The sequence below is a fragment of the Anneissia japonica genome, unplaced genomic scaffold (genome assembly GCF_011630105.1).
Source record: "Anneissia japonica isolate Jap-2015-1 unplaced genomic scaffold, ASM1163010v1 scaffold287894_len555002_cov174, whole genome shotgun sequence".
Classification (NCBI taxonomy): Eukaryota; Metazoa; Echinodermata; class Crinoidea; order Comatulida; family Comatulidae; genus Anneissia; species Anneissia japonica.
In genome coordinates this window covers 343,798-356,139 of record NW_022753119.1, presented here as the reverse complement: position 1 = coordinate 356,139, position 12,342 = coordinate 343,798, and the positions used below count along the sequence as shown (strand labels likewise).

At 32.8% G+C, this 12,342-nt stretch overlaps 2 protein-coding genes across 2 annotated transcripts; both read right to left on the bottom strand.

Annotated features, from left to right (window-relative positions):
* Positions 1 to 3,618: 3,618 nt before the first annotated feature.
* Positions 3,619 to 5,392, bottom strand: LOC117122707 (branched-chain-amino-acid aminotransferase-like protein 1). Its single transcript, XM_033268403.1, has one exon. It carries the CDS (start codon positions 5,390 to 5,392, stop codon positions 4,565 to 4,567), a length of 828 nt encoding a protein of 275 aa, XP_033124294.1. The 3' UTR covers positions 3,619 to 4,564.
* Positions 5,393 to 7,234: 1,842 nt separating this feature from the next.
* LOC117122706 (branched-chain-amino-acid aminotransferase-like protein 1) lies at positions 7,235 to 8,062 on the bottom strand. Its single transcript, XM_033268402.1, has one exon. It carries the CDS (start codon positions 8,060 to 8,062, stop codon positions 7,235 to 7,237), a length of 828 nt encoding a protein of 275 aa, XP_033124293.1.
* Between the last annotated feature and the right edge of the window lie 4,280 nt (positions 8,063 to 12,342).

The following is a 12,342-nucleotide window of genomic DNA, read 5'->3' as shown; positions in this document are numbered from 1 at the left end:
TGTGTGTGTGTTTTCATGAACAAGCACAAACTACAGTGAGAATGCTTCGTCATCAACTTTTAAGCTTCTTTTATAACAATGAAAATTAACAAGAAGAATTTAAATTTTTTCAGAACTTGAGCCATGTGTTGACTTTCTTAGAATACTGTACCTCATTTATTGATTATTCATTTTCTTTTATAGTTTGTTAGTTTTATAAAGAATTAAGACCACTGGTCTCTACTGTAATAGCTGGATTGCTCATTGGCCAATCCTTGTACAGAAAAAAAGTGAGGCCACCGACACCATGTTGGAGGGCCTACGTGACGTATCTGTGTAGACAAGTTTCTTTTGACATTTGTTTAAATTATTGTTAAAAATAATTATTCTTGCAATACTTTTCAATAATAACTTTAAATTTAACGCAAGAATTTTTTTCAAATCATTTAACCACTCGATGCGAGTGAAGTGAAGTCGCATTGTTATAGTGACATCGATCACTAACAATGCAAATAACTTCGCTTGCGTTTTTTAAAATTGCATAAACAGCAAAGAGTATATAACCATCACATCAAGTTGTTGGATAATTTGAAAAATAATCATTACGTTAAATTTATTATTACAAAATATTGCAAGAATCGTTATTTTTAACAATAATTTAAACAAATGCCAAAAGAAACGTGTCTAAACAGATACATCTCTTAAGCCCTCCAACATGGTGTCGGTGGCCTCACTAAAACCAGCCAATGAGCAATCCAGCTAATGAGAGATCAGTGGTTAAGACATGGATAGAGCTATCAATACAGAGTATATTCGGTCCAAAAATATAACTTCTGCCCTAATGTACGGACACTTTGTGATTTGTTGGATAATTTTTTGACTTAGTAGTACTATGGTGCTCTTTGTAGGCCTGAATAATGAATTCATCTGAATAATGAAAACAAATATCCACTAGAGTAGTGTGTAAATTCATACTTTACTACAACTGTCGGAAGTAGGCATACCAGCACGTTCAGTGCTTCATGAGTAACATTGTAGTGAGAGTGCGGTAAGTGCAAATGATACTACTCAGGGTACCAGCTTTAATAACAGAATAATTTAGTGGGATCTTATTGTCAACAATGTTATTCGAACTTAATTACTACTCCACTCTGGTTGAAATAGTAATTAAGTATACATTCAGGAGTGGCGCCAGGATTTGCTCGACGGGGGATTCGATGTCTCCGACGAAAAAAGTGGGCATGGTCGAGCGTCGCCCAAAATGTTTCGAAAATGTCCTACGGGGGCCAAGCCTCGAAAAATATCATGATTTAATTGTTTCGAAGGCTTATTTAATCGATTATAGTGTAATAATATGGAGAAAATGCAAATATATACGTCCTCGACGAATTGTGGTTTTTCTCCTCGGGGGAAGGGGGCCCAGCACTCCCCGGCGGGGGTTGGGGGGCACACCTGTATACATTTAAGATTAATATTATGCATGTTAACTATATGAAAATATATTTGTCTAGGCATACTAATATTATTTACAAATATAAAAACTATTGTCCTGGCTTCGAATTTTTAATATTCTAATAAATTTAGTGCGTGGCAGCCTAAATTGAAGCCGAATTTACCATAGGATTTTTATGGAAGTATTGCGGTGCTTCTTGTTTTGACTTCAACACCAAATCTCACCATTGATTGTGGTAAGACTTCGTCATCAATAAGACATTCATTTGCATTACAAGGCTTTAGTCTAAAATGCTCTTTTGTTGATTTTTGAGCCATGAAAAACCTTATCACTACTGTTGAGAATGCGGAGATCAGCATCTCTATACATTAATTAAGCAGACTTTGACCTTTATAATATCTCCATCTCCTGTAATTTCATTACCAATTTTTTGTATTGTTTTGTTTTGTATAGATTATGATATTAAGGTATCTTTATTCAATTAAAAAAACCACAACAAAACACATTTTTATAGCAGTCCACAGAACTGAATTGAGAAAAATTAGTACATTAAAAAGGAAATCATTCATTGTATAATTGATATTGTTTATCATTATTATTATTATTATTAAAGAGAAAAAAATCAAAATTGCACAAATTACACAAACAATTTGCAGGGAATCATAACGTATAAAGACAATTATTCAATTACAAAAATGTTTATATTGCTATTGCACAAGACGAAAGACAAACACTGGACATTTAAACGACAAAATTATAGGCATACAAGGAAAGACAGTTTTGACATATTGTGAGTATTATGAGATTTCGGAAACCAGTATTTAGATGATTTGATAGCAAAACGATTACAGAGAGAATATCTGCGGTTAGAGAGTCTCTCAAGACTCAAAGCGGATAGGGCCGAATGGTATGAAATTTACCCATTCAGAATGGATACCTTTGTAATATACTCTTTGTTTCCGTTCTGTGATAAAATCAACAATCCAAAGGAGGATGCAGGGGGGACTTTTTATATTTCTAATACGTCCAAGTTAAGTTATAACGACCACTCTATTAAAATTCATTTCACAATTTTCTCGCATCATTATAAACGTTTGAATGCCCCTTTTTTCATTTTAATAAAGCTTTTTTACGGTCTCCCAGAAAATGTCAGATGTTCATTATTATTTTTTATAATATTCATTTTAAATCACTGACTCTTCAACACCTTGATAATATATATGATGACATATGACATATTTTGATATGTAGGCCTATTTTCAGTCGTCTTTGATTATTTGATTTATTTAAATTCTTATAATTTAATTATATTAAAGTTCTTTTTCTTTTTCTGCCAAATTGACCTTAATTTGTATCGGTTATGGGTGAGTTAGCAGGAGTTCAATTATGATTTGCTTTTAAATAATGACTTTAATTTATACTGATGTTTTCAGAAAATTTATTTTTATATAGTTTTATTTTATTTTGTTTAGGTCTAAGGTACGCTGTCTCTTATACACATCTAGATGTGTATAAGAGACAGCTCTCCACCCAGGTGTACAAGTGGGTACCTGGTAGGTTCGAACACAACTGCGCTGATTACTAGCTGCAATATTATGGAATTCTCCTCAGGGAGCTGAGTATGTGTTCCATATATGTTTGGTCCAATGTAATTTGAAGCGCTTAGTTAGAGGCATTGTGCATAAAGCGCTATATAAGAGCGACATATTATATTATTATTGTAATATTCTTCTGTGTAAAGTGCATTGTGGCGGATCTTAGAGCAGACTATATACTCGGGTGTCATTGCTATTCGCATCCTACTTAATCTTCCTTCTTCTTTCCACTTCTCTTGTGCTAAGACCCTTCCTTTCTATGACAGATATTGATATCAATTTGGCTGTTTAACTTTTAAAGCTCTACACAATCTTGCTCACCAAACAATTTGTCAGTGTCTCACTAAAATAACTACACTAAAGTCAGGGGCTGTCTCTTATACACATCTAGATGTGTATAAGAGACAGCCTTTTGGACATCTCTGGATCCGCCCCTGTTCATTCCTCACACAGCCATTATCATCATCATCATCATCATTTTCAATCACCATCATTATCACTCTTATCATCATTATCATTAATCACCGTCATTATCATCATCATGTGCAAACATGCTACGTAAATTCAGGCGTCAAATGAAACAAGTAAATGTTTAATCATGACTAAATTCGTTTATTGTATTTTCATATACAACACAATTGGAAAAAAAAAGAACAAAACATTCTCGCCACTTCAACAATATTAAATCGAAGAAACTAACACCACAAAGTTTACAATTTAAAGATACCTGTGTTTTTTATTTTATATTTTTATTTTTATTTTTTTTAAATTAAATTTCCGTTTAATTCATGGAAGTTCAATATATTTTTTTCGTAATTATCTGCTTTTCCATCGTTCCTTTTGCAATTGTTTTATGTGATTAACGAAAATAAAAACTCCAAGGCACATATGTTACAGTAAACTTATTTCCTGTTTCATGCCGACTAAATTCTTGATTCATATACGGTACACTAAATTACTAAGATAGTATGGAATATTCAATCCGAAAGTTAAAACACTGGATGCAATAAGAATAAGATATCGAAAATACAAAATCATATTATTGTAGATTTGTTGGGCTTAAACAATATTAAATATTTCAAATCATATTTCATTTTATCGTGTATTGATTTGAAAAGCTAAAAACAAAATATTTTCTTTATTAATAGTAGCATATACAAAATTATGTTATTGCATATTTGTAATCATAGGCTGGTCCTAATAATGTTAAATACTTCTAAGTTTAATTTATAAAAACAATATAATGCTTGTTTTAAAAACCCTGATTTCAACGCTATTAAAGCAATTACTGTAAGCAGGGGGATGATCCAGGAAGCCACAAGTATCATGCACCTCACCCCCTCCCCATCATCCAAAAAAAAAATATCGATTTAAATTCGATGTATCACTGTGATAGTAAAACATTTCTAAACAAAAATATCTCAAACACAAGCAACCCCCATCCCCAGTGCTTTTCACTTCACGTGGCCCCTATCCAGATTTATCATGGATCCGTCCCTGGCTACCGACAGGTTTGAACAATAGATAGCATATATCCTTAAAGATACTGATCATGTAACACCAGTCTATTAGCATAGAGCATATCGTAATACTTCATATTTTCCGACGCCAGCCGGCGTGCCTCATCATCTGTTGCATCAAATTCAACAAAATCATCAGTTTTTTTCGATTGCCAAAATCCAGAGCTCGACAAAAGACTGGTATAGTAACCTAGACACCAACCAGCGAAACTCAGTGCATAGGAACAGTGCCAGTTTATACTCCATATATTTGTTGGCTTCCATTTTAGCATCGATTTTCTAAACGGTATTCCTGTCTTGTGGCAGTATAATTGCATCATTGCTTCTGGGTTTTTCGCAAAGTCATCGGCGTCAATGACAATGGGAGTCTGCTGAAGATTGTCTCTTGCGTGTGTATATAGATCCCAAAGGTGTTTAAACAGCAAGGTGTCTGGAAAGTGCGTTTCTATTCTATTTGAAAACCACCTCAGTAAAAACGAGTTCTTAATTACCCGTTTGATAGAGTTAAAGACAGAATTTGGATTGCGAATTAAAATGGTATGAGTAAATCCTTTCGGTAAGTATCTATAGTCTCCGTCAAGAGCGTATGCAAAATCTTTCCCGAAAACTACGTTCTTACCCGGGTAGTTTTTCTCGAGTTCATCCTTAACCCATTGATAGGAGAAGTACGGAGACAGTCGAATTGGAAAATGCGACGAGCATGAACCGAAGTGCTGAACTGCACAGTACATCTCATTGAAAACCTCAGCATCTTCTAAAGTGAGGATAGAACGTTCGATTGCTGTTGACATGCTTCTTGGTGCCGACCACATCATAACGCGGACTAGCTTGTTATTATTTGCCATGTTTGATGTATAATATCAGACTAATGATGATAGATGGATGATTATGAAGCAAATGAATACAGACTTGGAATGTGGTTAATTTAAAACAGTCTGTTTTAAAAATGCAGGCGGATTATAAGTAAACTCATTAGTGTAATGCAAATGCCTATACCGTGGCCTTCATTTGATACCAGACTGTAGGCCTATATACCTGTTTTAATAGTAGGGCTATCGTATTTTAAATAACCAAGTATGGTATCAAATGGTTAACAAAAGAGCTTCTATATTAAATTTTATTAAGTGTCCAGTCTGAAGAGCGATGATACAAGTAGGTGTAAACACACTAAAGTACGGTACGTTATTTTAAACTAGTATTTGAGAAATATTTTGACCATTTGATGTAAGAACTTTGTAATTTTTATCACATAGTGGATTGTATATTATTTGTTATCATAAACGAAACAATAATTGTAATGAAGACAACACAAAATAAATAACATAATAATAATAATAATAATAATTATTATTATTATTATTATTAATATTATTATTATTATTATTATTATTATTATTTTCATTTTTATTATTATTATTTTGATGATGATAATTATAATTATAATGGTGTTGGTGATGATGATTACGATGATGGTGGTGGTTGGGATTATAAAGATGATGGTGATGATAATGATGGTTGATGATGATATGGTGGGGATGCTAATGACGATGGGTAATGATGGTGAGGATAACTCCTTTAATTCTTCCTTAATGATAATCATTCCTCACATAGGCATCATCATTATCATTCTCGTCATCATCTTCAATCACCATCATTATCACTCTTATCATCATTATCATTAATCACCATCATTATCATCATCATGTACAAAAATGCTAAATTTAAGTGTCAAATGAAACAATTAAATGCTTAATCATGAATAAATTCTCTTATTGTATTTCCCAATACAACACAATTACAAAAAAGAACGAACAATTTTCGCCGCATCACAATATCAAAACGAAGAAACAAACATCCCAAAGCAAACTTTAAAAATTAATCGCAAAAGACAATTACAATTTTAAGATACCTGTGTTCTTTTGGTTTGTTTTTTTAATTGAATTTCTGTTTAATTCATATAAGTTCAATATATTTTTTTCGTAATTACCTGCTTTCCATCGTTCCTTTTGCAAATGTTTTATGTGATTAAAGAAAATAAGAATTCCAAGGCACATTTGTTACAGTAAATCTATAGCCAGTTTCATGCCGACTAAATTCTTGATTCATATACATTAAACTATTAAGATAGTAGGCCTATGTAATATTCAATACGAATAAGATATCGAAAATACAAAATCATGTTAGTGCAGATTTGTTGGTCTTATATAATATTAAATATTTCAAATCATATTTCATTTTATTGTGTATTAAATTAAAAAGCTAAAAACAAAATATTTTCTTAATTAATGGTAGCGTATCGAACATACAAAATTATGTTATTGCATATTTGCATTCATAGGCTAGGTCTTAATAATGTTAAATACTTCGAAGTTAGATTTATAAAAACAAAATAATGCTTGTTTTAAAAACTCTGATATCAACGCTATTTAAAGCATTTACTGTAATCAGGGGGAGGATCCAGGAAGCCATAGATATCATGCACCTCACCCCCTCCCCCATCATCCAAAAAAAAAAAAATCGATTTAAATTCGATGTATCAATGTGATAGTAAAATATTTCTAAACAAATATCTCAAACACAAGCAACCCCCATCCCCAGTGCTTTGCACTTCACATGGCCCCTATCCAGATTTCTCATGGATCCGTCCCTGGCTACCTACAGGTTCGAACAACAGATAGCATGTCTTCTTAAAGACATTGATCATGTAACACCAGTCTATTAGCATAGAGCATATCGTAATACTTCATATTTTTCGACGCCAGCCGGCGTGCCTCATCGTCTGTTGCATCAAGTTCAACAAAATCATCAGTTTTTTTCGATTGCCGAAATCCAGAGCTCGACAAAAGACTGGTATAATAACCTAGCCACCAACCAGCGAAACTCAGTGCATAGGAACAGTGCCAGTTTATACTCCATATATTTGTTGGCTTCCATTTTAGCATCGATTTTCTAAACGGTATTCCTGTCTTGTGGCAGTATAATTGCATCATTGCTTCTGGGTTTTTCGCAAAGTCATCGGCGTCAATGACAATGGGAGTCTGCTGAAGATTGTCTCTTGCGTGTGTATATAGATCCCAAAGGTGTTTAAACAGCAAGGTATCTGGAAAGTGCGTTTCTATTCTATTTGAAAACCACCTCAGAAAAAGCGACTTCTTAATTACACGTTTCATAGAGTTAAAGACAGAATTTGGATTGCGAATTAAAATGGTATGAGTAAATCCTTTCGGTAAGGATCTATAGTCTCCGTCAAGAGCGTATGCAAAATCTTTGCCGAAAACTACGTTCTTACCCGGGTAATTTTTCTCGAGTTCATCCTTGACCCATTGGTAGGAGAAGTACGGAGAGAGTCGAATTGGAAAATGTGACGAACACGGACCAAAGTGATGGACTGCACAGTACATCTCATTGAAAACCTCAGCGTCTTCTGAAGTGAGGATAGAACGTTCGATTGCCGTTGACATACATCTTGGTGCCGACCACATCATAACGCGGATTGGTTCCCTAGAATCAGCCATTTTATATTATACTAATGATATTTCAAAAGTTTGGAAAGGTCTAAAATTCAATTACAATTAATGATGCTGTTGGTGTTAAGGTTAGAATGTATACTACAAGAAATCTCACGCAGGCATTTATATGGGCCTAAATTAATCTGAGGTTTTATATTACGGAAATGGTGTTAAAAAACACCATTGTGCGTGTATGCTATCATTTTTCTGCTGCCCGTGACTATAATTTAGTAACTAACCACCCGTTAACAATGCTATACTATTGTAGACCATAAATACATCATCGTCGATCGTCATCATAATCATCATCGTGATCATGAATAAATCAATTAATCAATCATTTCTACTAAAAATAATAATTATGCTGTTTTCATTTATGATAATCTTAGAATACACCCCCACCACACTTTGTTTCTAAAGGCAAAATTTTACGGATCTGTAAATAGGCTGTCTCTTATACACATCTAGATGTGTATAAGAGACAGAGTAGACAGCACTATTCCTCAATTCATGATAAATAACAGAGATCAATATGACACGCCCTCTTCTTATCAGCAATTGACGATAAGACGAGATCTCCGAAGAGATACGGTACTTTTTATAAGTAAATACTGTAATGGGATTATTATATCTAAATCGTATTGTAGTAATGCTGTAAAAATATATATTTAAATGTTAAACATTAAAGAATAATCTGCGAGTGTAAAACAATGTGTGCCCTAATGGATTCGAACACGATACTTCCTCCTATCTATGCAGACGCCTCAAAAATAGGCCACTGAGGCTTTGTTGGAAAATCCAATCAGATAAGAGCACTAATTGTTCACACTCATGCGCATGCATATTAGACAGCACTAGTCCTTGATTTACGGCAAATAACAAAGATTAATACTAGAAATTGCAAATTGCAAGTGAAGTGCTGCGAAGTACAACTGCATATAAATGTTCTTCGAACAAAATCATTTATGCGAGTCAAGTGAAAATAATGAAATAATATGAGACACGACCCATTGTCTATATTAGAACACTTCTCATTGGGTAACAAAGTCGTAATTTTTCATTTTTGTCAAAAGTGTCTATAGTGGTGAATTATGGTTTAGGTTTTTTTTTTAATAAAGTTTCAAAAATTTCTATGTATGTGGAAAATGTAGTTGATTACCAAAGGTTACAATTTTTATTTTGAAGACTGCATGGTCTAGGAAGTGTACATTTTTTTATGGGGCAAGTTTGCAAGGGCGGGTTTCTAGGGGCGAGTTGACTGCCAAAGAGTGTTGCCAAAGTGCGAGCCATCGATCACAAGTGCGAGCCATGACGTCACGACAATAGATATGAGACGTTACTCGAGGTATCGGCTGAGATTTGTGGAGTACAATTCAAAAAACAACTACAGATCTAATAATGAATTACATTATTGTGATGTTAAATAAACAATGTTAGCTATCAAGGAGCGACGTTGTTTTTCATTGGGATCTTCGTCCCTTCAAGGCTAGGCCTATCATCCTAGCTAGTCTAGGCCTAGAGTAGGATAAGGCTAGCGCGACATGCGGACGTTGGTACGGGTTGGTTAGTCTACAAACGTCGCCTAAAGTAATTGATTTTAACCGGCAGAAAGAAAGAAGGAAACTCTGCTTTTCAGTCGTCTTAGGCCCTTGTTTTTTGACAAACTATTACCTTTCAGAGGTCAAATTGCTGTCAAGAATATGAATTGGCTGCTTCGCAGCAATGATACGCCCTCTCCTTATCAGCAATAGACGACTAGACGAGATCGCCAAAGGGATGCTTTTTATAAGTAAATAATGATATAACAGAGATAAACACTAAACCCTGTTTCAATAATACTGTAAAAATTTAAATAAATTATATATTATATATATATATATTATATATTGTATATATATATACATTATTTGCATATATATGCAACAGAATACAAGTACTACAATCAATTAATTAGAAAGTCATTTGTTGTTCTTTCCCTGAAAAACCATTTATTGACATACTTAATTTCAATTTTTGATGTTCATCATTGTTATTTTCATAAATATACAGATGTTTTAGATAATAACCAGTACTGATTATAACCATTAAAGATGTGCTGTCCCTTGCTAAAAACAAAATAACAAAAAAATCATAAAAATCATTTTTGAAATTTACTTGCCCATTTTGAAGTAACATAAAAATTATCAACTTGAACATAGAAATTAGTGTATTTAAAAAATGCTTACACATAAAAACCATCATTTTACAGCAAAAAAATGATATAAACACTTCCAGTCACTGGAAGAGTTTTATTATCTTTACTATAATTATCAAGTTAAAAAAAATCAGGGAACACATTTTTTTAATTTAATAATTTCTATGCTCAAGTTAATAATTTGTACTGTATGTTACTACAAAATGAGCAAAAGTTAATTTAAAAATTATTTTTTATGATTTTAGTCATTTTCAAGGGACAGTACATCTTTAAAAACGTCAAATGAAATTATAATAACAAAGAGTTAATGCTTCTCACTACACAATACAGTACATTATACTAATAGAAACGACAAGATAATGCCGTGGAATAGTATAACCAAACCCAACGATGAACAATATAATTGTTTATATAAAGGGAACCAATGGCAACTTGTAAACATAGCAAAATATATTTTTATTTGCATTCAAATAATCAACTTTTAGTATTTATGTTAGCCTACTACATATATAGTATTATGTCAAATACATTGTGCATTATTTAAACAAAAACAAATGTTTTTAATTAAAAATTACAAGGCCTAATTTATATATTTTAAGAAAGATATGGAATAGATTTCAGATGATTGATTTGTTGAAAGAACTAGAGACCACTTGCCGACATAGGCTCCGATTTGCCATTTGTATTAGTAAGGCAAATACGTGTGCATATAAAAGTTCTGATAAAACTAATATACATACATATATGTGGCAAAGACAAGCCAAACCGGTCACCCGTCGCAAAAATCGATTTTGAGTTATTAATAGTGTTAGATAGTAAAATAATAGCTATAAAATGGTAAAAAAATCATTCAAATTGGACATTTCCTTATGAAGTTACAAGCGTTTAACCACACAGCTGTTTAAAGAACAATATATGAGAAATTATTCATGATTTCAGGCATTTCTCATGCAGAAACTATCTTTAAATCCTTAAAACGTATTGTTTTAACATTGAAAATGAGGAATATAACAGCATAGAATGATGTGCAGATTTATAAAGGTTAGTTTAGTACAATAAAATAGATTTATAAAAATTTGACATTCCAGCATGTTTTAGCCATTTTCTCTGAAACATGATTTGCGACGAGTGACTGGTTTGGCTTGTCTTTGCCACATATATGTACATATACATATATATATATATATATATATATATATATAGATTTTTTTTAAATTAGTAGACAGCTAGAGGTTCTTAGATGGCATATGAAAAGAAGTTGAGCTTGAACTTTTATCAGAGTAGCCTACTACAAGTATACTACAAGGTAATGTGTACACAAGAAGCATACAAAAACACACACACACGCCCACACAAAGACAAGTGTGACCATTTTTTTTCATGGTAAACGAAGGGGGGATGGCTAGCCACCCACCCTATTCACCTACTCCCTAGATTCATCACTGCGTTTGGACCTTCAATATAATTCAATCTACAAACTTTGCCCATGTTATAATACAGTTGAGATCCCCTTTTTTATTTAATAAATATCAATACAACAGTAGCCAATTCAACCTAATTATGGTGATAGTTTACGGTACTGTACAATTGCAGTTTAAAAAAATCAAGACAGATTTTCAAAAAATAAATAATTGATTGGAAATGTAGTGAGAGTAGTGTGCTTGCACAAGAATAATCCTATATTGATCGCCATACATTGAAACATATTTACACAGAATAGATTCCTTTGTTTATTGGAGTCTATATGTACCAACAGTATATTGGACTGGAAGAAGTCTGATATGTAAACAAAATGTATACAGAAGTTGACTAGAAGTTCAAAATTGAATGAAAGACAGGGTGTGTACACCAACTCTTAATAAAAAGTGGAGTGGAAGCTATTCACTTAAGCAACACACATTTGCATAATCAAGTACACTATTCGAACACACTAAATAAAAAAATAACCTTCTGAAAGTATTTGCATACAAATTTGTTGGAGAATTCAGTCACAATATCAGCACCAAATGAAACTATGAGTTGGATCTAGTGTGAAACATTTTCTCTAAATTCATTTTGCATTCAAATGTATTTATTCATACTAAAGCTATGA